This window comes from Neovison vison, chromosome 13 (genome assembly GCF_020171115.1).
Source record: "Neovison vison isolate M4711 chromosome 13, ASM_NN_V1, whole genome shotgun sequence".
In the NCBI taxonomy this organism is placed as follows: Eukaryota; Metazoa; Chordata; class Mammalia; order Carnivora; family Mustelidae; genus Neogale; species Neogale vison.
In genome coordinates, this window is record NC_058103.1 from 18,943,329 (window position 1) to 18,968,253 (window position 24,925).

Below are 24,925 nucleotides of genomic sequence, written 5' to 3' on the forward strand. Positions count from 1 at the left end.
GTGGGGCACTTAGCTGTTAGAACCACTGGTGGACCCATCTTTGGCAAACCTGTCTGGATTTCTGAAGCCTTGAATTTCATATCCGGAAGCTCTAACATTGGCTAATTCTGATACATTAGATCAATGCCTATAATAATTTACTGAGTAAGCAAATCCTTATCTCATGAACACAGCATAACATCAAACTTAATATGATCTGTTAAACTTTATTTCGTCACAAGGCTATTTTCTGGTATGTTTTTAGTTACGAACATGTACCAGGGTGAGTAGTTCTAAAAACGTCTGCATACTCGAGTGCGGTGCCTGCTTCCTTGCTCATGCTGAAGCCTGACATGGGAGAAGACTGGCGATCCCTCCCCGGTTGGGGGACTCGTTCTTGAAACTTGATCAAGTGCATTCAAAACGGTTGTGGTCACACACTCACAGGACGGATTTCCCTCTGGATGTATTTATGGCTCCAACATTTAAATCCGCCCCAGTGCTGTCCTTATTTGGCAAAAGCTGCTCTTCCAGGTTGGGGATCCGGCCGCTCTGTGGGCTTGTGAGGGGTAGAGAAAGCAAGCAGTGTGAGAGGAGAGGAGATGCTAGCCTCAAGGTCCTCATTTGTGAGATGGTGCCCTGTTAGCTCCTCCCTTGCGAGATTGTTAGGAGGATCAAGTCCAGAAAAGCACGCACAGCACTTAACAGTGGTGACCAGGACAGAGCAATTGATATGTAGGTTTCTACCATTTTAAAAACAAAAATGCAAAGCTGATTTCTCCAGGGGAAGACCTCGAGAATAGAGTGGGGGAAGCGTGTGCCGCTGACATAACCCCCCCCAGAAGCCCCTAAGGCTGGCCTTCTTGTTATGAGTGCGTGTCTCACTCTTGATCTTACAGGGTCTTCTCGGTCCTTCAGGCTATCCCTTTCATAGCCCAGGGGACGGAGACTGAGGCAGAAGTGAAGGCTGCCTGATACACGGCAAGACCCAGGTATCTTGGTACCAACAAAGCCCTTTAAGAATACCAATTAAATTTAAGATTTCTGGCATCATGTTCAGATATCACCTTAATTTTACAGTTTCCTTGATTGTAGTGCTTGCTTCGGCAGCACATATACAGCTTCCTTGATTTTATAGTTTAGGAAAATGGACTGCAAAGTAGCTTGGGGAATGGCCTAGGGTCCGAAGGCCATTTAGGACTTGAATCCCAGTCCCGAGTTCCCAGGCCAGGCTCTAGGGTTTGCACAGTCTCGTTGATGGGTCCACAGCTCTGCTGCTGCTGTGCCTCATCTGCCCCTCTGATCTCGTCTCCTGCTCCCTCATCGGGCCCTCCCATTCCAGTCACACTCTGGCTTACCCCAGAGCCTTTGTAGGTGCTGTTCCCCCTGCCTGGCATGTTCTTCCCCTTGGACTTGGCATGGCCGGGTCCTTTTCAATATTGTGGTTTGAGCGTACATGTCCCCTGCCTGGAGACGCCTTCATCCACTATACATTTTTAAGGAGAAACCACAAGCTGCTACCACCCATTCTTCTCTCTTCCTAGTACTGACCATTACCTAATTTCTCTTGCTTATTGAGTCATTTGTTTAATTTCCATCTCTCTGCTCTGGAATATCAGCATCACAAGTGCAGAGACGTACCTGTCAAGTTCATCTCTGTGCCTGCCAGTATACCAGAGACACAACAGGTGTGCAGTACCTACTTGTTAAATGAATAAACAAAGATGTTCCAGTTAAAATTTCTCCAAGGAAATGCTCCAAATATTCACTGGTGGGGCTGGTAGCTAATGGCAGTATAGACGGTATTAGTGCATGGAGGGTTCCATCATTTTGTGCATGGCAAGTGAGGGATAAAGACTCAAGCAAGCACTTCCAGAACCCTTACTCTGTCCCACATTCTGAGGAGCAGTTTACACATAGGATCTTATCTAATGATCATGCCGATCTGCGAGGAAAATTATTTTCCCATTTTACAGATGAGGACATTGAGGCCGTGGCAGGTGAAATCATGTCTTCAGAGTTACACAGCTAGTACCTGGTAGAGCTGAGATTTAAACACAGGCAGCGGCTGGGCTGCTCTTAACCTCTTCAGTAGGTGATCTTCCGGCCGAGACTCTGTAGAGCAAAGACATCAGCTTAGGTCTTCGTTCACTGAGATGATCCTGAATCCTCCTACCAGTGAGAGTGTCTTAGCAGCAAAGACTGGAACCAAATGGCCAAACATTTTTCCTTTCTACTGTCTGGAAGCCTCTGACCCCCTTGCTTGCATTGTTCTCACCTGGCCAGGTACCATGAGTCTCTGAGCGCACCTTCCGGGATCCTTTCATTTGGTTCATTGACTGGCAGCCTCACCTGCGATGCCCCGAGGGCTGTTAGCTCACTCTGTTTCCATCCTTCCATCCCAGGTACCATATCAGTGAACAGCAGGCGCACGCCATTCACCGCCAGCGGGGAGAGTGAGATCCTGGACCTGGAGGGGGACATGTATTTGGGCGGGCTACCAGAGAACCGTGCTGGCCTCATCCTCCCCACTGAACTCTGGACTGCCATGCTCAACTATGGCTACGTGGGCTGCATCCGTGACCTGTTCATTGACGGGCGCAGCAAGAACATTCGGCAGCTGGCGGAGATGCAGAACGCCGCGGGCGTCAAGTCCTCCTGTTCGCGGATGAGCGCCAAGCAGTGCGATAGCTACCCCTGCAAGAACAACGCGGTGTGCAAGGACGGCTGGAACCGCTTCATCTGCGACTGCACGGGCACTGGCTACTGGGGAAGGACCTGTGAAAGGGGTGAGTTGGCCCTCATGGGTGGCATGCAAGGTTCGGGTGGGCGTCATGTATAGCAGGTGTGTCCCAATATAGACCTGCTTGTGCTCTCTCCATGTTACAGAAGCATTTCCTCCCATTCACTGCTTTCCAAATTATACTATTTCTGCCTCTGGATGTGTGAATTTGTTGAACTAGGGTTGGATCCTGGAAAGGGAAACTTTAGAGTAAATATTACCAAGTTCATGATACTTTTTGGATTAAGTATGAGACATTTTCTATCCAGAGTGGGTGAATACTTCTCTTTTGGGTTTCTGCATGGGCTAACAAACCTGCTGTTTCATTTATTCATTTAACTCATGCGTTTCGGAGCTTTCTGTATGCTAGCTCTTGGATGAGGCTTTAAAAATACACTATTGAGCAAGGGAGGCCCAGGCCTGATCTCATGGAGTTGCTGTCTGTTGGAATATTTAGTCATGAAACAAATAATCACAAACGTGGTGAACTCTCTAAGAAGGCAGCATGATGTATTGGTAAAGGACATGAACACGGGAGCTAGGCTGAATGAGAAATCTGACCTTTGTGGAGTGATGTGAACTTGATCAAGGTAATCAATATCTTTGAGACTTGATTTCCCCCTCTATAAAATAGGGGTAATCAGTTACCTACATCAGAAGGTAGTGGTGATGATTAAGTGAGTTAGTAGACGATGACTTAATAAATGTCTACTATTGTTACAATAGTAGTTATTGTCATAAATATCATTAAAAGGAAAATGGAAGTTTGGGGGACCCTTTGCAGGGGGCACCCAGCATGCCATGGACGCTCACAGAAAGCTACTTCCAGAAAGAAATTTGCAATCTGAGACTTGAAACAGGAGTAGGAGTTAGCTTGGCAAAGAGTTTGGAGCAAGGCATGTGTCTTAGACAAGAAAGAAATGTGCCAAGGGACAGAGGTTAGAAACTGGGTCACGGGTGGGGAAGGGAATGAAGTCCAACAAGGACTGGAGTGTGGTATGAAGTGGGGGAAGGGCGTGAGAGCTGGCTAAAGAGGAGGGGAACACCAGTCCAGGAGGCTGGGAGAAGCCCCTTGTCATTCATCACCTTGGCATCTTGTCTTTGCACTGAAGTACAGTTTGGGCAAAGGGCAGAGATAAAGGTAAAAAGAAGCAGCATCAGGGCAAGGAGATTCTGGTCCCTAAGCTATGTCCAATTCCAGCTTCGTTTATTCTTTTATATGCCACGCTTGTAGACTTCAAGCTGGCTGTCCCTAGGTTGTCAACCTCTATCTTATATGACGGGATAATTTACAGAGTTACCAAGTGTTTAGGAAAAGTGTAGCTCTAGGGCTTGAAAGATACTCCATATGCAGTAGACATAGTTCTGCTCTCAAGCAGTTTATCATTTGTTTATGGAAGGAGTTCAGAGGTCTCTACAAGAAGTAGTAATAAAATGATACAAGGTGGGCACCTGGATGGCTCAGTGGGTTAAGCCTCTGCCTTCAGCTCGGGTCATGGTCTCAGGGTCCTGGGATCAAGCCCTGCATTGGGCTCTCTGCTTAGCAGGGAGCCTGCTTCCCCCTCTCTCTCTGCCTCCTGCTCTGCCTTCTTGTGATCTCTCTCTCTCTCTCTCTGTGTCAAATAAATAAATAAAATCATTTTTTAAAAATTGATACAAGGTAGCAGCATGGGCACTGTTGGTGGACCAGACTGGGAAGGCAGGGAGATTGAGGGAAGAGGAGACTTTCTTAAGGAGGGAACTGCAAGATCTCATCCCTATAGGCCGTCAGTGGACAGAATTGTCCAATATCAGGAGTCTGGGGATGAGGATGATTCCTGAACAAACTTGGAACAGGGGCTGGATGACCAGGCAAGGATGTTTTCAAGGACTGGCTTTTGTGAGGGCCACTTCATATTTAGTTAAGGGGTGTTTCAAGAGAACAGTAGGTCTTTTTTACAGCTGGATCAAAAAACAGGACATAGTACACTGGGGCAAAGGAGGAAGAGAGAACTGTCTTGGAGCTCATGGAATGTAAATTCAGAGTCACTGAATTTTTGAAGCTAGCACAAGCAGAGTAGGAACTAGGATGAGGAAGGAGCCATCTGAAACACAAATGGGCCACATGGGACTGGACAGTCTGTCAAGCTCCTAGACTTTTTCCAAACATCGTTGTAGGGTAGACTACCCTGGTCCTGGTTTGGGGCAATAGAAAGGGCATTTGACCTCTGAGATGAGTGAGACAGTTTTGGGGTAAGCCACATTGTTCCAGATCTCCCACTAGCTATGAAGTCGTGTAAGAACCGAAGATCATTTCAGACCTCTCACTCCTTCCCCTTGGGTCTCCTCCCAACCCGAGGGCCTTGGGACTGCCGAGGACCGATGGCAGTGACTGTAGCCAGCAGCGCACGGTGTCTCTGAGCTCACCTATTCGAAAGGGCAGATCCATGGGAGTTGGTCCAAGATTTGCCAAGAACAGTGAAAGTCACTGCACCTTTTATGTTGTCACTTCTGACTAGTCATTAAGAAGCAGGTGATTGGGAATATATGAGGGACAATTATTCCTGGGACATTGCAGCCAAGTCATCCATTCTGGCCAACCGAGAAGGAGCATAACGAATTTAAGACATTTGATCTATAAGTCACTCAAATCCCAGACGGTGCAACCGATTGTTTTGTTCCCCTGCTAATTGTTTTTTGGCCCTGTATTGTTCCTGATGCCATGTTCAGAATGAATCAGCGGAGTGTAAAAATGATAGGACTCCACTTGCAAGCAGAGAAAATAGAGTTTCCCAATGACATTTTTTTTCTTTATTGAAACTGATTTCTCAGTGGAGATGCTTTGAGCGTCTTTTATTCATTTTTATACAGGACACAGACATTTATTGACACCCTTGTATGTTACAGGCCTTTATCAGATTCTGGAAATGCAAAACCACTGACATAGCTTCTGATTTTGACGAAGGGGTATATAGTCCTTCCAGGAAAACAAAGAGAAATGTGGGAAATGTGCTAACATGTGGTAGATGTTTTGCTTTTTGTTTATAGGGGACAGTAGGGCAAACAGATCGGAGAAGCCATGCCTGTGTAAGGGAGTGATGGTTGGGAAAAGGAGATTTGAGGTTTCTTAGATCTTTTTGCCTTCTATTTCTAACAAAACTCTGATCCTATAGGCACTTCTGAAGAGTGGTGAAGGAAAAATATTTGTTAACATTCTTTATGTAAGGACCATGATCCCCTTGAGATACAGGAAAGCTGCCCCACCCACTGTGACTCCCTCAATCTGGGCACTCAGTTTACCATTTTCTCTATTTTTTTTCTATAAACATTAACCCTAAGCCTAGAAATGATCATTTGTACTAAATGTGGTAAGATTAAGATAATTTTGGGGTGCCTGGGTGGCTCAGTGGGTAAGCCTCTGCCTTCGGCTCAGGTCATGATCCCAGGGTCCTGAGATCGAGCCCTGCATCAGGCTCTCTGCTCAGCGGGGAGCCTGCTTCCCCCCCACCCCCGCCTGCCTCTCTGTCTGCCTCTCTGCATACTTGTGATCTCTGTCTGTCAAATAAACAAATAAAATCTTAAAAAAAAAAAGATTAAGACTATTTCTAAGGCAATGTGTCCCAACCAGCCCAAACGGTGTCCTCGACTTGGACTTCATTGTGGTATCAGTTCTTTGGTATCACTGGTCCCACACTAGGAATGGTTGGGTTAGAGAGGCATTTGTTTATATAAAACAGAGAAAGCTTAGGTGGGATGTTAAAACTGGCGTTCAGAGAAAAAGCGGAATTGGGGATGGCCCAGATCAGACACTTGATCAAAGTAGTTCAAGAACTGAGGCGAACTGAGCAAGTAGGTCAGTTTGTGGGGCAACACCCACATCAAAGCTGTCCTCTAGAGACAAGGGAATAGGGCAAGGGTCCTAGGACATATATGAATATGTGAGATCAAGGTTAACATGCAGGTGTCTCTTTCTCTTATAGTAAAAATGGACGACTCTTGCCTGTACCCTCATGAGAGTGTTTCTGCTGCCTGTGAAGATAGCAGCTCTAAATCTTGACGTTTAACAATCGGCTGGATATTATACTTAGATTGTTTGGGGATGATCTGATATTATTCTAAGATGTAGATCTATCTTCCCAGCCCAATTTTTCAGCTTTAGCTATTTTGGCTTGTTATTCATAGTGATGTGGAAGATGTTTGTCTCCATGACCCAAAAAGCAAAGGCCTGTTTTAGCTGCTTAGTGCTAGTCACTTTGGTTAAAATGCTTGTCTGCTGGAAGACCACCTGCCCTCTTGTGAAGCCCTATTGTTTCAAGGAAACATTCTAGCTTGTCTTTCTTAAGAAGATACGATCAGTTGACATGGGGCAACCATGGCATCTTCTCTTTGTCCATGTGGCCAAACTGTTTAGTTCAGTTGGTGGGAGCCAAGCATCGATGGCCAAGACTATGAATTTGATTAGTTTGTGGACCATCAAGCTTCAATTTGGTGAGGCCAATGCAGAGTCTGTCATCTCCCCTGGATGGATATTTCTGAATGTATGCCATCATTGATTTGGCAAGCAAGAAAGGAGGATTCAGCACAAGTCTATTCCTATGACAAGAAAAGTAACCTACATGTAACTCGGGTGGGCTGGTGCTTAATGGCATGAATGTTAGAGTCACATAGACTTGGTTTCTGTGACTTACTAGTTAGGTGACCCACACTAATTTCTCTCTTAATTCTTCTTCTTCTTTTATTTATTTATTTATTTGACAGAGATCACAAGTAGGCAGAGAGGCAGACAGAGAGAGAGGAGAGGAAGCAGGCTCCCTGCTGAGCAGAGAGTCCGATGTGGGGCTCGATCCCAGGATCCTGGGATCATGATCTGAGCCAAAGGCAGAGGCCTTAACCCACTGAGCCACCCAGGCACCCCCTCTTAATTCTTCTAAGCCTCAGTTTCTTTACCTGTAAAATGAGGATACTAATATTTTCTAGGTTGTGTTCTTTTGGTTGCAAGCTACAGAGCTGGCTATGGCTACCATAGTCAGGGAAGGGGAATTACTGCATGATTCCATGGAGAGGTACTGATAAATGAAGACCTCACTAACTACCTCTTTAAAAGGGAAGCAGAACAGCTCCAGGGACCCCAAGGCACTGCAACTGATGTGATTCATCTCTCCTAACCTCCACGTTCTGTTTTTTTCTATCTAGAATTGACATATTCCAAAACCAGAAACTGATTGGGCCAATTTGGTGTGTCTGCCTTTCCTTCCATTAACCAGCTCTGTCCTTGTGGGTGATGACCTACACAGATAGGAAGGATCACCTAGAGGCACGTACACATGTGTGTGTGTGTGTGTGTGTGTGTGTGCATGCGTGTGTGTGTGTGTGTGTGTAAACATATACATACAATGTTACTGAACCATTTTCTTAGTGCTCTTCCATAGCTAAGCTCAGCATTCCTGACCCATAGGCCATGTCCTGTTACAGATATCCAGCCATGTGGAACTGCTTCTGTCTGATACAAGAAAATACTTCCTGGGATCATGGAAATTGGATCCCTTTGAGAATATTAATTTGCACAACCGAGAGAATATGATGAGAGGGTAAACCTGCTCTTCTCACTGGTTCCCGGGATTCCATTCATCTGATATAAACACCAGCTGAAAACCTAGAATGCTGATATTTTGAGTTTTCTGAAGTGACTCTTGTTCCAAAGGAAAAGAGTACAGATAGCAGCTGCTCCCCCTTCCAGCGCAGGAACTTCCCTTCAGCCAACCCTCTGAGTGCTGCTGTGTGCTCCTGGGGTAGTGGCAACACCTTGTGCCTGGGAAGGCTGAGATCCCACAGTTAGATGGATGGGAATGTGTCATTTGGATGCCATATGGAAATTGTGACATCAGAAATAGTAGAGTTGGCAAGCACTATTGAGGTTTCCTGCACTATTGATGTTTCCTGCACCATTCTTGTTTCAGTAGGTGAGGAACTGCAAACCTCACTTTAACTTGGAGTAGCTGTAGAATGGTTAAAATTTATGATTCCTGACTCTTAATCTATTGTACTTTTCATTATATTGAGGAGCCTTTCCTTCCTGTATATCAGAAAGAGGTTAGATTGTAAGGTCATTGAGGGAAAAATAATGCATTCAGTATCTCTGTGCCCCCCACCCCCGTCTGAGGGACTGTGCGGTAGACATGCAGTGTGGTCATTAAATGTTGGGAGGTCTCAGTCCTCTGTCCTGGGTCTCCTGTTAGTCTTCATACTCCTCTTGGTATCTTCATCCGTTGCTATGGTGTCAAAGGTCATCTATATGTCAGTGACTCCCAAATCTCAGATTTCTAGCCTTGAACGCTCTAGAATCCCAGATTTCTCTATCCAGTTGTCTACTTGAGATATCCATTTAGACTTCTGATAGGTATATTAATCTTAACATTGAAAAACAGAAATTTTGAGTCCCTCCTCCCAATGTTAGACTTTTTTTTTTTTTTTAAAGTTTTCCCCATCTCAGTAAATGGTATCACAATTGTCTTTGGCATTCTTGTTGATTTTTCTCTGTGATCTCATTAAATCTATCAGCAAATACCTGCTGATTGCTTAGTTAATCCTATTCTCATCTATTCAACTCTGTCCCTCTCCACTACCATCATCGTAGGTCAGTCCACGTCAGTCCACACTAATCTCTTTTTTGGACAACTAGATAGCATGTCATATGATTATGGAAAGCTCAAAGTCATTTTGTGCCTTTTTTTTTTTAAGATTTTATTTATTTACTTATTTATTTATTCCCAATTTATTTATTTTCAGAAAAACAGTATTCATTATTTTTTCACCACACCCAGTGCTCCATGCAAGCCGTGCCCTCTATAATATCCACCACCGGTACCCCAACCTCCCACGCCCCCGCCACTTCAAACCCCTCAGATTGTTTTTCAGAGTCCATAGTCTCTCATGGTTCACCTCCCCTTCCAATTTACCCAAAAGCACATACCCTCCCCAATGTCCATTACCCTACCCCCCTTCTCCCAACCCCCCTCCCCCCAGCAACCCACAGTTTGTTTCGTGAGATTAAGAGTCACTTATGGTTTGTCTCCCTCCCTATCCCATCTTGTTTCATGGATTCTTCTCCTACCCACTTAAGCCCCCATGTTGCATCACCACTTCCTCATATCAGGGAGATCATATGATAGTTGTCTTTCTCCGCTTGACTTATTTTGTGCTTTTTAAAAGAGTATTAAAGTTAGATTATTAAAATGTTTCCTATTTAACACATTCCTGCCTAAACTAGCTTTAGTTTCAGTGGCTTTTCTTTCCCCAAATTGTAGGAAATGAAGCTGTGATACTTCTTTGGAAATAACTTCGACATTATCATGGCAATTCCACAAGTAGGCATCTATCTCTTCTCTGTACCTGCTGTGGTGCCCTAAGTTGTGAGGGTGCAAATTAGTAAAAGACATGGTTTCCGTCCTTCATGAACTCAAAGGCTCATGGAGGGGATGGAGAGGTAGTCTGCAGATTGTAATGCAGTCTGCAAAGGGCAGGAATTCAGGGAATAATCATAAGGAAGAAAGAGATAATAATTAGAAATCAAAATATGTTTAGCATAATATATCACTTTATAACTGGTTCTGGATCCACTGGGGTCTGGTCAGATCGACTCACTGGTTTAGGAATAGAAGAAACCCTAGCTTCCAAGATCAAATACAATAATGCTGGTCACTTTTGTAGGTTCCAGTACAATTGAGGGTTTACCCTCCATTCTCTAGGGACACCCAGGCCCTTTATTTAGGTATCTGACCTTGAGATTCTTACTTGGATTCTCTGGCCTCTCTGTTCTGCAAAAATAAAATGAGGCAGTTAAGTTTCCTGCTCTCTCAGGGCCCTTTCAATTCTAAAACTCTGTGATTCTCAAATGTCATCAGCTTGGCAGTGTCTTTCTTTATCCCAAGGAGAGGGGTAAAGGTGAGTGAAGGGCAGGATAGGAACACAAGTCCTTGTTCTTTACAGGCTGTGGAACTCTCTGAGTTAGGAGGCTGGGTTTAGTTATATCAGCACCGCAATGAAGTACCCCGATTCCTTCCTCTATGAAAATTAATGCCTTAGTGTACCGGGAATACTTCAGGCCCATGATACATAAGTTTTAATTGACGGATTCATGAATTGAACCTTGGATTTCTTAAGAGCATTAGAAGGCTGTCACCTTTTCCATCCAGTTTTTACCCCTTTTGATGGGGAATGACATGTATCAGAGAAAGGGGCTTTTTAAGAAGTAGACCATTGATCAGCATCAGCCAACATGTCCTCACTTTTTCTTATTTGTTGATGCTTGGCTTATACAGTTGTATGTCCGGTGACTACCATAGCGGCAAGAAGACTTAGCCTCCTCTTTTTTCCTTTTCTTGTTTTCTGCGTTTCCCTTCCCACAGGCTCAAGATTATATGATCCCCGGAAATTGGCTCAGATTCGTGAACTCTTCCTAAGTGTTAATCCACCAGGTTAGGGTCCGAGACATTGCTGATCACAGCTGCTCCTATAACTTTAAAGAGAGTCAGGGAAGGAGATTCTAGCTGCTCTGGGGTCTTGAAGCTCAAGGACCTCAGAAAGACAGGCTGGGGACTTTGGGCGTCTTTGAAAAATCTATAGTTAGACCTATGCTTAGCCTGAGAACATGAGGGTCAGAACTTTAGGGCAGCACATGACAGCTGCTTAGAGCCTTTGCGTGCCTGCTGCGGGCTGTCGTTCTGCCAAATGCAGGGACATGGTGGCCATTTATATGGCCCCTCTGTACCTTCATTACTTTTATTACTGCCTTTGCTAAAAGCTTCTTCACTACTGGCAGACACCTGCCTATTGTGGCTGCAATCAATGCTGCTGAATTATGAGAAACAAGTGCTTTAAAAGGCACATGGATTATCACAGCCTTTTCAAGCATCTCTGGCTCTGTGTGTCTTTTAATAGGCAGGTGAAATCTTGTTTGCTCCCATCTGGGTTACGAGGAAAGGGAAGTTAAGAGATCTATTTATTGAGGGAAATTCTGTGCCTGCTCTCTGTTAAGTCCTGGGCCATTTAACTCTCGCATCCACTCTGCAGGCTGCATATTATGATCCTCATTTTCTGGATGAAGAAACGAAGGGCTGGATTCATTCATTCCAAAGCACCTATTGAGCACCGTGTGCTGGAGATTGCGTTGAGCCCTGAGGATACAGAGCATTGATTGTGTCCCTCCTCACACACACACACCAATAAATTCTGATCCCCGAGGAAGGTGACACATAAATGTGGGGCGGAAGATCATGGACAGCATCGTAGATTCAGTGACACTTAAGCTGAGGCTTGGTAGAGTAGCAGGACTCTGCCCAGTAGACCAGGCAGATCAGACAGGTAAAGGCATTCCAGGCAGAGGGAACCAATATGCAAAGGTGACTTTGGTAAATAAGAAGGTTCGCATGTGGATGGACTCTAAAGAGTGGGAGTAGGAATATTTTAGAAGGTGTGGCTGGAGGGGTGGCCGGTCCAGTTGTGAGGCTCCTCGTTTGCACCTTGTAAGCTTGGACCTTATCTCACAGGAGGCATGCCATTTTTAGCAGTGGGATGACAGGATGGCATACGGGAGACAGGAGCCCATGGACCACTGTACATTAGTTCTGTTTGCATTTGCATTAATTCAGGAATGAGAATTAAGAGCCCCCAGTGAGGTAGAGAGAATGGAGGTTGAGTTTTGGGGACCTATCCAATAGATATTTAAGGGCAGTGTCAGTGGGACTTAATTGTACAATGGCTAAAGAGTGGCCAGGACTGGATTAGAATGAGGGCTTGACCAGAGAAGTTCCTGCGTCTTCTCTGTTCTACTCAGCCTTCTCAGATCAGCCAGAGGTTCTTGGAAGGAGTGGGGAGGATGTTGCTAGGAGTCACCTACATGGGCTGGCCCCGCCGTGAACATATGCGACCAACCCTTTGTCTGTGCCTTGGTTTCCATGTTTACCACCAGGAATATCCATGGTGGCTGCTTACTTGGCTTGTTGGGAACCTCTGTTGCAGAGTCAAAGTGAGCCATGCCCTCATGCTTATGCAGATAAGCCAACATGCCCATTTTTAAATCCAAGAGTTCAGCAATTCAAGAATGAAAAAAATTATCTGGCTGGTGTTTTTATCCCATATTTCTTTCTTGTTTTGTAGAAATAACCTAGATAAGATTTTTGCGTTTAGGCATAAGATACAGGTTGGAACTTGAAAGTAGGAAGGAGGGCTGTGCCAGAAGGGAAAATAACCAAAGCACATGCTTCTCCATACTTCAGGTGGTTTGTACTTGGAATCAAGGCGTGACCCTGGTGTAATCCTAGATTCTGAAGAATTACGTTAAGATGCTCTGTTGTTCATAACTGTGATGATCTTGACCAAGCTCTGGCATAGATTTGATGGGAAAAGTAGTTTTTTTGTCTGTTGTAAAACTGGACATATTTGAGATTAAGCCAAAAGATCCTTTCTTCAGAGATAGGAAAACCATATTTTTAAATTTTCCAGTATTTGGGTTTCTCATTAGGACTTTACAGCAATGACACCCAGGCCCGAGGATTGTGTATGTGTCTGTGTGTAGAGCATATGTGTATAATTTCCTTCCGGTTTCGCAGACTTTCCTCTGTTTTATCACAGAATCTGTTTTAATCCTGTTTTGGATTATGAAGGGTGGGAGACAGTAGCCATGTAGCAATGATGAAGAAAAAGCAAAAACTCAAAACCTGAAACTGGATTGACCTAAAGAAAACCAGGCAGAGTGGGAGGAGTCATAGATCTATAGGCTCAGATGTCATCTAGCACAACCACCCCCCACCCCTAGTTTTTGGTTGAGGAAACGGGGGCCTCCAGGTAGGAATTGAGCTGCTCAAAGGGTAGACTATAATGTTCTTAACCCCTCACTTCAGTTCCCTTGCTTGAATTTTTCAAAGAAATACACGCAGGCAGTATCTGTATATATTTTGTGCAGGTGTGTGGGTTCATGTCCCCGTGGCCTACTAAGCAGTAGAATCATGGCCCTGTAGGAGAAGCATTTGGCCAATCTCCAGTAATTTAGTCTTATTGATAAATTGTATTTGAAATGCTGGCAACTGATTTAGAGAGAAGGAATGTGAAGAGAAAGACGTGGATACATTTCTCTTTTCTTCCTTTTATCACTCATCCCATCTTGCCCCATGAACAACAAAATAAACGCAGCCCCCCAGAGAGGATGTTGTAGGGACAAGTGCTTCTGGGACTTGAAGCTGGAAACCCTGGATCTAACAGCTCTTAGAAGGTCCCCTTCTGTGGGCTATTGGACCGCCCTTTCCCTGGCAAAGAGATGCAATCTTCCTCGGAGAAGATCATTTCATGCTTCTTAGCATGTTTAACCTTTACAACAAGGCATTCTCATCAAAATGTCGACAAACCCCAACAGAGTCTTTTGAGAGGCCAGTAAATCAGAAACCTTATGAAATCTGTGGGATTAGCATGCTCCCCTTCTTTGTTTCCCCAGGGAAAGAAGGCCTGGTTCCTTTCAGATTTCAATCTTCTCTGCAGGCCCCTTGTCTGGAGTTGCCTTCTGTGGCCCACTGGTATTTGAATATTATTTTCCTACAGTTGCCCATGGCCACATTTCCACACCAGCCGAGGGCAGCATGTTCTGTATCTCCATCAGCGACATCGTAAAAGGAAGATAACTGCTCTGATGTTTGCTCAGTTGAATTATTCCCACCCTTGAAGTCTTCCTTTCTGGATGGGAAGTTAGTGGCGGGCTCTTAACGTCACCACGCTTGGCGGCCGGCTGCTGCTCACAAGGACCTCATCTCCCGCTGGGTGTCTCTTGTCCTCTTGCTCCATTTTTCAGCCTGTCACGAAACTTCTTCCACAAACAACCCAACTTCTCCAGTCGCTGCAAAGTGGGGTCTCCTTCTGTGAAGGGCTACAAAGTCAGGTCTCTGTGGAGTACTGATGGGGGAAGAAAATTATGCTCAGTTTACATCTGAGGAATAGTAGGGTCAAGGATAGATTAAAAAAACCTGCCCAAGGTTGTCTAGTTCTTCTGGGCCCTCCACACCCAAACCCACTCTTTTCTGATCAGTAATACTCTATGACTTCTAGTGACAAAGGAGCTCGCCTTCCATTCATTTTTGGGTAGCCCTGAATATTCCAAGAATCTGCTTTTGGGGCACCTGGGTGGCTCATTTGGTTAAGCATTTCCTTCAGCTCAGCTCATGAATTCAGGGTCCCATGTTAGCAGGGAACCTGCTTCTCCTTCTGCCCCCATCCCCATTCATTATCTCAATCTCTCTCTCTTTCTCTCTCTCGCTTAAATAAAAAAATAATCTTTTAAAAAGATTTCCTTTTGCCATTAACTGAAGTCTCAATTCTTCTAATAATCTCTCTCTCTCTCTCTCTTTTTTTAAGACTTTATTTATTTGACAGAGACAAAACCAGTGAGAGAGGGAACATAAGCAGGGGAAGTGGGAGAGGGAGAAACAGGCTCCCCACCAAGCAGGGAGCCCAGTGTGGGGCTTGATCCCAGGACACTGGGATTATGACCTGAGCCAAAGGCAGATGCTTGAAGACTGAGCCACTCAGGCACCCCGTCAATTCTTTTATTATCTTTCTTTTGATATTGGTTCAGGCTGGCTTTGGGAACGATACAGGATTTATCTACTCAGGTGACATTTATTCAGTACTCAGTATGCCACGGACACCCGGGTTATATAGAACTGATCGAACCCAAACCCCCTTCTCCAACAGACCTTCAGTTATTTCAAGAGGGCTGTCTTTTTCCACTGAAGTGTTGTCAGTCATTCTCAGGATAGACATCACTGCCTGCTTCAACTACTCCTCCCCTGTTGGGGTTGTGAGTTCCTTCATAATCTAGTGGTCACTGAAGTGGCTGGAGGAAGGGGAGAGGGGCCATGCACTTCCTCAATGGAGGCATGGTATCCAGTGCCTGGGAGACTTCCCAGCTGTGTGAAGCTGGGAAGCCTCTTAAGCAGCAGGCATGCCTTATTAGAGCAGTGGCCTAAGTGATTATCAGACACTGTGACATCATATGGACCATGGGCTCGTGTGGCCAGTGGGATTCACTGGTATATTTATGCTTTTGCTAGTTTCTTAATCTGAAAAAAATGCCTTGGGTCCACAGTAGGCAGTGTACATTTGCTGCCGGATTGTATTTCTTAAAATAGATCTTAAAATAGATCTAAAGCACATGTTTCAAAGCAAGGCTGAATTTATTTTTGGCCATATGAACTTCTCAGGGTATCACTCAACAAGGAACCACATTTGCCACGTATCAGCTAATAGAAAATTATGGGATGCTAGAGCTGGTCATAGCCTTAAGAGTCATCTAGTCTGGTTATGATAAATTTACAAAGGAGGAATTGGGGTTCTTCGTTATGTAAGTTGTCCAGGGTCAACGAGGCAGTCGTGGTGGGTCTTCTGACTCAGGATTTTGAGTCCTGGGCTGGGACTCTTGGTCCTAAGGCCATGTTAGGAGGTGCTCTAACTTAGTGTCATTGGTGTGGTCATTCTGCATAGATGACAACAGTTGTGTACAACAACACAGAACCTTTCTGCATACGCTCAGGGGCTCCTTGCCTTTTTTTTTTTTTTTTTTTAACATGTAATAGTCCCTTTATTTATTGCAAATAGGCTCGGCGATTAATTCACAGTTAGCAACTTATGGCCTGGAAAATCTCATTACCCGAACTTTACATTATCAACACATCTGTTTAAAAAGAAGGCTTAAAGAAGTGGTCTGAATATCTAGATTCCTGATCCTCTCCAAGAAGGGGGAGAAGCACTGAATGGCAGTTTTGGAGGGAGTGTAGAGGGTTCAAGGTTGTCAAAGCCACTGAAATTCCCACATCAGAGGGTGTAAAAAGGGAATCCACATTTATTGAGTACCTACTATGTGCCAGGTATGGTTTGGTGCTTAGGTTAAGGTGTAGGAGCTTTGGAATCAGACAAAGCTGGGTATGAAACCCAGTTCCATCACAGATTACCGTGTAATCTTGGGTGCATTTTAACCTCTCTGAACCTCTGTTTTCCAAACTATATAAACAAGTCTTTTTGGGGTTGTCATGAGGCTTAAATAAAATAAAATGATTATGTAAAGGGGCACCTGGGTGGCTCAGTGGGTTAAGCCTCTGCCTTCGGCTCAGGTCATGATCTCAGGGTCCTGGGATTGAGTCCGCATGGGGCTCTCTGCTCAGCAGAGAGCCTGCTTCCTCCTCTCTCCTGGGATTGAGTCCCCATGGGGCTCTCTGCTGAGCAGGGAGCCTGCTTCCTCTTCTCTCTCTCTGCCTGCCTCTCTGCCTACTTGTGGTCTGTCAAATACAGAAATAAAATCTTTAAAAAAATGATTATGTAAAAATATTAGTATGATACCTGCAACTTTATACATGTTTAATGCATAGAATAAACTTATAAAGTGCGTGGTAGCATTAGGATTTTTAAGATAATTAAGCCAAGGCCCAGAAAGATGAAAGAAGTTGCCATAGTCACAAATACTAGGTAGGATATTTTAAACCCAGTCCATTAGGTTTTGTATTATATTTTGCCATTTATTAACAGGGGAGATCTTGGACGTGCTGGGATCAGATACTTTGAAAGGGAAAAAGAACGTGGGAAGTATAGAGAGTACAGAGGCCATTTTTGGTTTATCTGCCAATTCTGTGCATTCTCCCCTTCAAGACTTTGAGTGAGTGAACTTGAGGAATAAGCAGATAAGGAAACTGCCCATCTGTAGTAAATTCAGGATTTAGGAAAGCAATCAGGATCTTCCAAATCCTCTTGCCCACTTTTGGTTCCTAAACAAAGGTGAGGAACTCTTAGTTTTCACGGGCTGGTCCAGAAAATCTTGGAGAGGATGCCCTGGACTAGGAGGACAAACATTGTCCTATTACAATTTATCCGGGGTTAACACACACTCTCTCATTCCTCAGCCATGAAACTGGACCTTTCTCAATTTTGTTTTGCTTGTCTGTTTCCTGCCCTAGCCCCTGAACCGTCAAGCTCGGATCAAACATCCCAGCGCCGGGGCTAGAAAAGGAGCCCCATCTGTGTTGTGGAGGGAAAAAGTGGATGACTGGAAGCCTAAATGAATGGGACTAACTCTAAGATTTACTTCTCCAACGTTAGAATTCTGATTTATTATCTCCTTTAGAGAAATTGAGAAATTTAGAGAAACGGTGCCTGAACACCCCTCCTCTCCCCACCTCGACCCACACACAGGTTAAGATTTTCTGGTGGGCAGAGGTGAGAAGTCTAGAGAAATCTAGAGAAGTCTCCTCCAGGAATTCCCTTAGGCGGGGGCGTAGCCTTTTAGCCCTGTCACAGCAATTCCCATAACCCAGAATTAGCTGTTGGGAGGTGAGATTCAGTGTTGCGCAAAGTGAACGGATGGGTGGGGAAGGAGGAAACTCCGATAGAAGGTGAAGGGGACTTGTGCCTTCAGAGCAGGCATTTCTACCAATGGGGCTCACGATGGGGCTGACCTTGCAGCTCTCCTTAGTGAGAGAAGCCCCAGTGGGTCCCCTCCCCTGTCACCCTTCCCTTTTACCCTCCTTCTCCTTCTTTGTCTCCTTCTTCTTCATTATTTCTTCCACCGTCCACCTGCCCTTCTCTCTCCAGTTTTGAGGCTTACACAGCAGCAATGTCTACCTTTGAATGGGCAGTTCCCTTGCAGAGGAATGAAATTGACCCTTGTTTATTCAGCATGATAGACCTGGAAGCTACCATAAAACCGGGGCTGCCAAAAGCAGGAAGGTGGCTGGTGCCCGCAGCTACCTAGGTAAGTGGCAGCTGGTAGAAGGGAAGAGAGGATGGCCCCAGGCCTCTGCCAGGACTTTGTCTAGCCTGAAGCCTTCTCTATGTGAACTGTGATCATTGAGAAAGGGTCTCAGCAGGGGGGAGCAATGACTCTACAGAACCGGGTGGCTAAAGCACGAAGTGGGGAACCGGGTAGAGTATTCTTGACCTGGCTGCTTCAAAAGAGGCTCCCTCTGACCGGATTGGGTGGTTGGGTTTGCCCCTTGGGCTTTCTGTAAAGGGAGATTGACGCCTGACGGTGAGGTAGTGTGTCCTCAGGATGAAGCTGAATCGAATTACTTCTCCATAAAATTTCTTTTCCTCTTTCGTTCTCCCTTCAGTCTTCTCACCTCTCCTGCACCTTCCTTCTTTTCTTTCTGCCCTCCCTTCATACACATTTTGTTTCCTTCCTATGTGCAGAATGTTTGGCTCATCCTGTCTCTTTTCACCACTGAGTTGCCTTGAGCCATTGATGTCATGTATCTTGACCTTGGTGGGACTGTTAGTCTGTCTTCATAAAATGCTACTTATAAACCAGTCTCTACCTTAGAGCTCGAGAGGCGTGTTTATGACTGTTGGGAAGAAGCCTCCTAAAGAATTGTTCTCGGTGGCTTTATTATCAACCTTCTAGGTCATGGATCTCCATTAAAAGGACAATGAACATTAATTTTTATGATTACAAAAGAAATATATTCTCTAGAAAGTTTGGGCTGTGTGAGAATTTATTTAACTTTTAGTTAGCCAATATTAACTGAGTACCTATTTCGTGGCAGATAATATAAAAAAAAACTCAAACCAAGCATAATTATATCAGAGATGGTCATTGTTAAAACCAACCATAATTATATCAGAGATGGTCATTGTTAATCTAGTGGTATGCTTTATTCCGTTCCTTTGGACAATGTATATATACAATATATTTTGATGTCATTTTAAAAAGTAATTCTATCCTCACTTTGTTCAGTTAGAATTGCATTGTATCTGTTATATAATTTCATAATTATACCATAATTTCAATTTAGCTTTATATCACAACCTTTATCTCAAATCATAAAATCTTCAAAAGTATGGTATTTAATGACTTCCCATTAGGTATATTTGCCAGCTACTGCCTCAGCCATGTTGTTAATAAGCCACTCGAGACCTTAGTGGCTTACAACAAGCAACATTTAAATGATATGCTGACAGGTTGGGTGTCTGTGAAATGGCTGCATAGAGCTGCAGGTTTTGATGGTCTCCACATTTTTTGTGGACACTGCCTGGGGAGTATTATCTTGGCAAATAACAGGGAATGGAAGCAGCAGCGTGGAAGCATTTAGTGCCTCCTCAGACCTCTGTCTGCGTCTGGCACACTCTCACTTCTGTCCATATTCCCTGGGTGGAGCAAGTCACGTGGCTAAGCCCACTTACTCTAGTGGAAGATACTGCAGAGTGACAGGCAAAGGATTTCATACAAAAAGGGCAGGTGTGAAGAATTATCAACAGCGATCCAGTCTACCATAGTAGACTGTCCGATTTTTTGCTATCACTGGGTGCTCAAAGCAGACTAGCCATTAATGGGTGAAGGGGAGTGGGAGGTACAGGCTTACAGTTATGGAATGATTACGTCGTGGGGATAAAAGGGGCAGCATAGGTAATACAGCAAATGGTACTGTAATAGTGTTGTGTGGTGACAGATGGTAGCAACACTTGTGATGAGCATAGCATAATGTGTAAACTTATTGATTCACTATGTTATACACCTGAAACTGTTATAACATTATGTCAACTACAGTAAAAAAAAGATGACTAGTTATTGATCTTTGCTGTTAGCCTCTAATGTACTCCGTATTGGTATTAGGCCCATCATGGAATCCTTTTCCAACCATGTAGGATTATCTCTTCTGTGCTTTGTGGTTCCAATATATTTTTCTTTAAAATTTTTAAAAAAGATTTTATTTATTTATTTGACAGGGAGTCTGCTTTTAAGTACCATTAGTTCAAAAAAAAAAAAAAAAAGAAGGCAGGCCATTCTGTCTTTGACTAGGTTGCTCATTCTAGTGGGAAGAGTGGGGAGAGATTGATTAAAACTAAAGGAATAATTATTGGACATTTATTATGTGCAACTTAACTGTGCGCTCTGGGAGGTAGAGAGAAGTAGTAACTAATTACTTAACTAGTTTAAAAAGAAAGTGTGTATGTATTAGCAAAGCCATAATTTTTTTAAAATTTTATTTGTTTATTTATTTGACACAGAGAGAGAGAGAGAGAGAGAGAAAGATAACAAGTAGGCAGAGAGGCAGGCAGAGAGAGGGGGGGAAGCAGGCTTCCCGCTGAGCAGGGAGCCTGACATGGGACTCGATCCCAGGACCCTGGGATCATGACCTGGGCCAAAGGCAGGTGCTCAAGCTGAAGGCAGGGGCTCATTGCACTGAGCCACCCAAGTGCTCCCCAATAAATCTTTCTATTGATACTACAACTGATCACATCTCTAGAAATTTGATATCTTACTTCACAGATTGCCTCCGAGACCAGATAAGAAATTAGCTCTGCTTTTAATGCAGAGAATGCTTACGACCATTACCATAGAAGGGCGTGAAGAGATGAAGCCTAGACCTGGTAGGGTCAGTTCCAGAAGATCATTAGCCTCAGAATGTAGAGGTGAGGCAGAAGGATTGGATAACTGATTTGAGATTTGCCCTCCAAAACATAATGGAGAGAGTCCGTGAGAGGCCAGTGGAATAAGATGTGCAGGCACTTGCGTTCTCCAGGGATGACTGAATCCAATTATTTGCTTATTAATTTAACTTATTTAAAATCAGAATCACTTAATTCCATTCTTACAACCTGTACTGATTTGCTCTTTATGTCTGGAACCCTTTTTTTAACTGAGATTTTTTTCAAGGCTCTGAGGAATATATATATTGCTTAAGGTTCTGGTATTCAGGCTGCTTTTTTTTTTTTTAAGATTTTATTTATTTATTTGACAGAGAGAGAGAGAGATCATAAGTAGGCAGAGCAGCAGGCGGGGGTGGGGAGAGCAGGCTCCCCACTGAGCAGAGAGCCTGATGCAGGCTTGATCCCAGGACCCTGAGATCATGACCTGAGCCGAGGGCAGAGGTTTAACCCACTGAGTCACCCAGGTGCCCCCAGGCTGCTATTTTTGGCACGTCTCTGTTCTTAACACTTGGGGTCCCGCTTCTCCATGGGTAGACCTTTCATTTTGTTTCTTTTGTATTTGTACTTCTGTTTTCAGTTTGTGTTTAGTTTTTGAAATACATACTCTATTTCTCAAATTAGATAACATGCTCTGGGAAGGCCAGGGCCAGGCCTTCTCCCCTGCCTAGTACCTGGCATGTAGAATGTGCCCAACACCTGTTTGTTGATGGTCGTAGGTTCAGATCACAGAGACCCTCGATCTTTTCATCCCAAGACTGGACAGATCTTCTCTTCACCCATATGTTCTCTCTCCCATGAAGATCACTTTGTTTTATTCTCATATTTAATGCTTACATCCAGCCTTTCTTGCAGGAAACCTAGTTTATGTATTCATTTCAAAGATAATTTTCTAAGGAAGGAATGTGATCATCTAAGCAAAGTTTGCCAAGGTCAGGACATCAGTCATTCCTAGAAGGGCCATTTTTGAGTGGTCAGAAATAATAGAAGAGGCTTCATAACTTGTATTTTTCTCCCAAAGAGAAAAATTTCATAACTTCATAAATAATAGAAGAGGCTTCATAACTTGTATTTTTCTCCCAAAGAGAAAATTTTCCCGGCCAGAGTTTTGTAAGGAGCTTCCTACCCTAAGTCAACCAAATTGAGGTAGGATACTGTGAGTGTGAAGAAAAAGAGAAACTGGTTTAAGGGATGGAGAAAGGGATATTGTGTGAGAGTAAGGCTAAGTTATAAGAATGTTAGCAGAAAACCACCTATTACCGCTATGTTCAACTACCATTCAGCAAGTATTGATTGAGGCCCTATCATGTGATGGCAACTATGACAAAGAATACAAAGGGCAAAAGATGTCCCCAGTCTTCAGGGAACTCAAGGTCACCTTAGGGAGAATAGGAGACTGCCTCCAAGAAGACAGATTGGACACAAAGCCCATTCAACCAAGATCCTGTTTTACTTGAATGACCTTGTTTAAGATGCAAGCTTGACTGGAAGTGGAGAGGAGGGGTGGAGAATGGGCTTAGACTGCAGTCAGAATAGAACTTCCATTTCTTTACTCCCAGAAACAATGAGCACCGTAAAGACTTTTCTCTATAGAGGCAGAGAAGCTTCTGCAAAGATTACATCAGGACATTAGTGTAAAAAATCGAAGATTGCAAAGAGAGCCCAAGAACACACATCTGTATCTGCAAAGATCAGTGAAAACCCCTCCCCTCCCTGCAGGCACACTTTTTCCTGTTTTCTATCTAATCCTTGTATCTGCTGTTCTTTGATTAATAATCACAGTTTTAGAGGCAAAATCAAGATAAAGTCATTTTAATCAAAGAATCAACATTTCAAAGACATATATGAATGAGAGAGAGCGCGGAATCCTAACCACTAGACCACCAGGGAAGTTGACATATTATATGAATGAAATCTCTTGTATATTATACTATTTTTCACACCACCATTTAAAATGATACTCATTCCAATGTTAGTAAGTGCCCACAATATGCAAGACACCCCTGCTGGACCTTCAGGGTTCAATGGTGGGTAAGAATGGACCCATCCTTGGCCTCTTAGAGCTCATAGTTTAGTGACAGGACAAAGACATTTATAAATAATCACCAATGAAACACATGCAATTTCAAACTCTGTTAAATTTGAGAAGTACAGAGAGCAAGGCCTAGCTGGGAGATTATGGAAACATTTCCTGAAGGAGTGATGCTTGAGCTGATACTTGAAGGATGAACAAGAGGTCACCAGATTAGGATGGGTGTAGTCTTCCAGGCAGTAGGTTGTTACAAAGCCCAAAAGACGCAAAGGAATGTGGCCGATCAGAGTCCCAGGAACAAGTCCCAGGAACAGAGTATAAGCTGGTTGGGTCTGGACAGAGAGGGTAGTTGAAGGGGAGGTAGAGACTTGGTCATACAGCCTCTTGTTTGTAGGGTGTTAACTGATTCAGAATTTATCCTACAGAAGGGAAAATTGTGAAATAGCTATAAGCAGGGGAGGGCTTACAAATAAATCATGGCCATGATTTATTTTTTAAAGATCACTTTTTCTATGGGATGAAAATTAGGTTGAGGGGCACCTGGGTGGCTCAGTGATTAAGCATCTGCCTTCAGCTCAGGTCATGATCCCAGGGTCCTGGGATCGAGCCCCCCATTGGGCTCCCTGCTCGGCAGGAATCCTGCTTCTCCCTCTCCCACTCCCCCGCTTCTGTTCCCTCTCATGCTATGTCTCTCTCTGTCAAATAAATAAATAAAATCTAAAAAAAAAAAAAAGGTTGAAATGGGTTAAGAGTCAATACTAAAATACTAGTTCTCCAGAAACGAGTCCATGGTGGACTAAATTTGGACTAGGGCAGTGACCATGAATATGAAGGGAAGTGGGTGAATGTGAGATATATTTAGAAGTCTCTATATTCATAGCATTTGAGATGTCAAAGAAAAACAAATCAGGACTTAGTATGGAGGGACTTTCATTCAAAAGCAAGGGAGGGAAGGGGACTATTGAAATAGATTGTTGGGACAATAAGGTCTGAAAGCATCAAACAAACAAAATCAAAACAGAGAAAGATTTTTCTTTTCTAGGGCAAACAAAAAAGCAAGCAGAGATAAGCACAATCTTTGGAGGGGATGCTGGGGGACATAACCACCGGGGTCTGATGGGAAAAGATTCTCGCCATGGTTAGCAGAGTTCCAGAAGAAACTACTAAGGAGAGCACGGTCCACTTTCTTGTGCATGCTCAGGCTTGGGGGACAGTAGTAGAGCAGAGGACAAGAAAAGGCAATTCTGGGGCACCTGCATGGCTTAGTGGGTTAAAGCCTCTGCCTTTGGCTTGGGTTCTGATCCCAGGGTCCTGGGATTGAGTCTCACATCAGGCTCTCTGCTCGGCAGGGAGACTGCTTCTTCCTCTCTCTCTCTCTGCCTGTCTCTCTGCCTACTTGTGATCTGTCAAATAAATAAATAAAATCTTTTTTTTTTAAAGATTTTATTTATTTATTTGACAGAGAGAAATCACAAGTAGGCAGAGAGAGGGGGGGGAAGCAGGCTCCCTGCTGAGCAGAGAGCCCGATGCGGGACTCGATCCCAGGACTCTGAGATCATGACCTGAGCCGAAGGCAGCGGCTTAACCCACTGAGCCACCCAGGCGCCCCAAATAAATAAAATCTTAAAAAAAAAAAAAAAGGCAATTCTGAGCCCTTGGTTTGAAAATACAGTCCACCATGACCTAAAAGATGACCTGAC

General features: G+C 44.1%; 1 protein-coding gene across 24 annotated transcripts in view; it reads left to right on the forward strand.

Moving 5' to 3' along the window:
- The window catches only part of NRXN3 (neurexin 3), a 1,586,092-nt gene that overhangs the window by 521,220 nt on the left and 1,039,947 nt on the right, over positions 1–24,925 (forward strand). For all 24 annotated transcript variants that reach the window (XM_044230674.1, XM_044230680.1, XM_044230666.1 and 21 more), the window contains one exon: positions 2,385–2,768. In XM_044230674.1, coding sequence (XP_044086609.1) covers positions 2,385–2,768 — 384 coding nt within the window. The remainder of the gene's footprint in view (positions 1–2,384; positions 2,769–24,925) is intronic.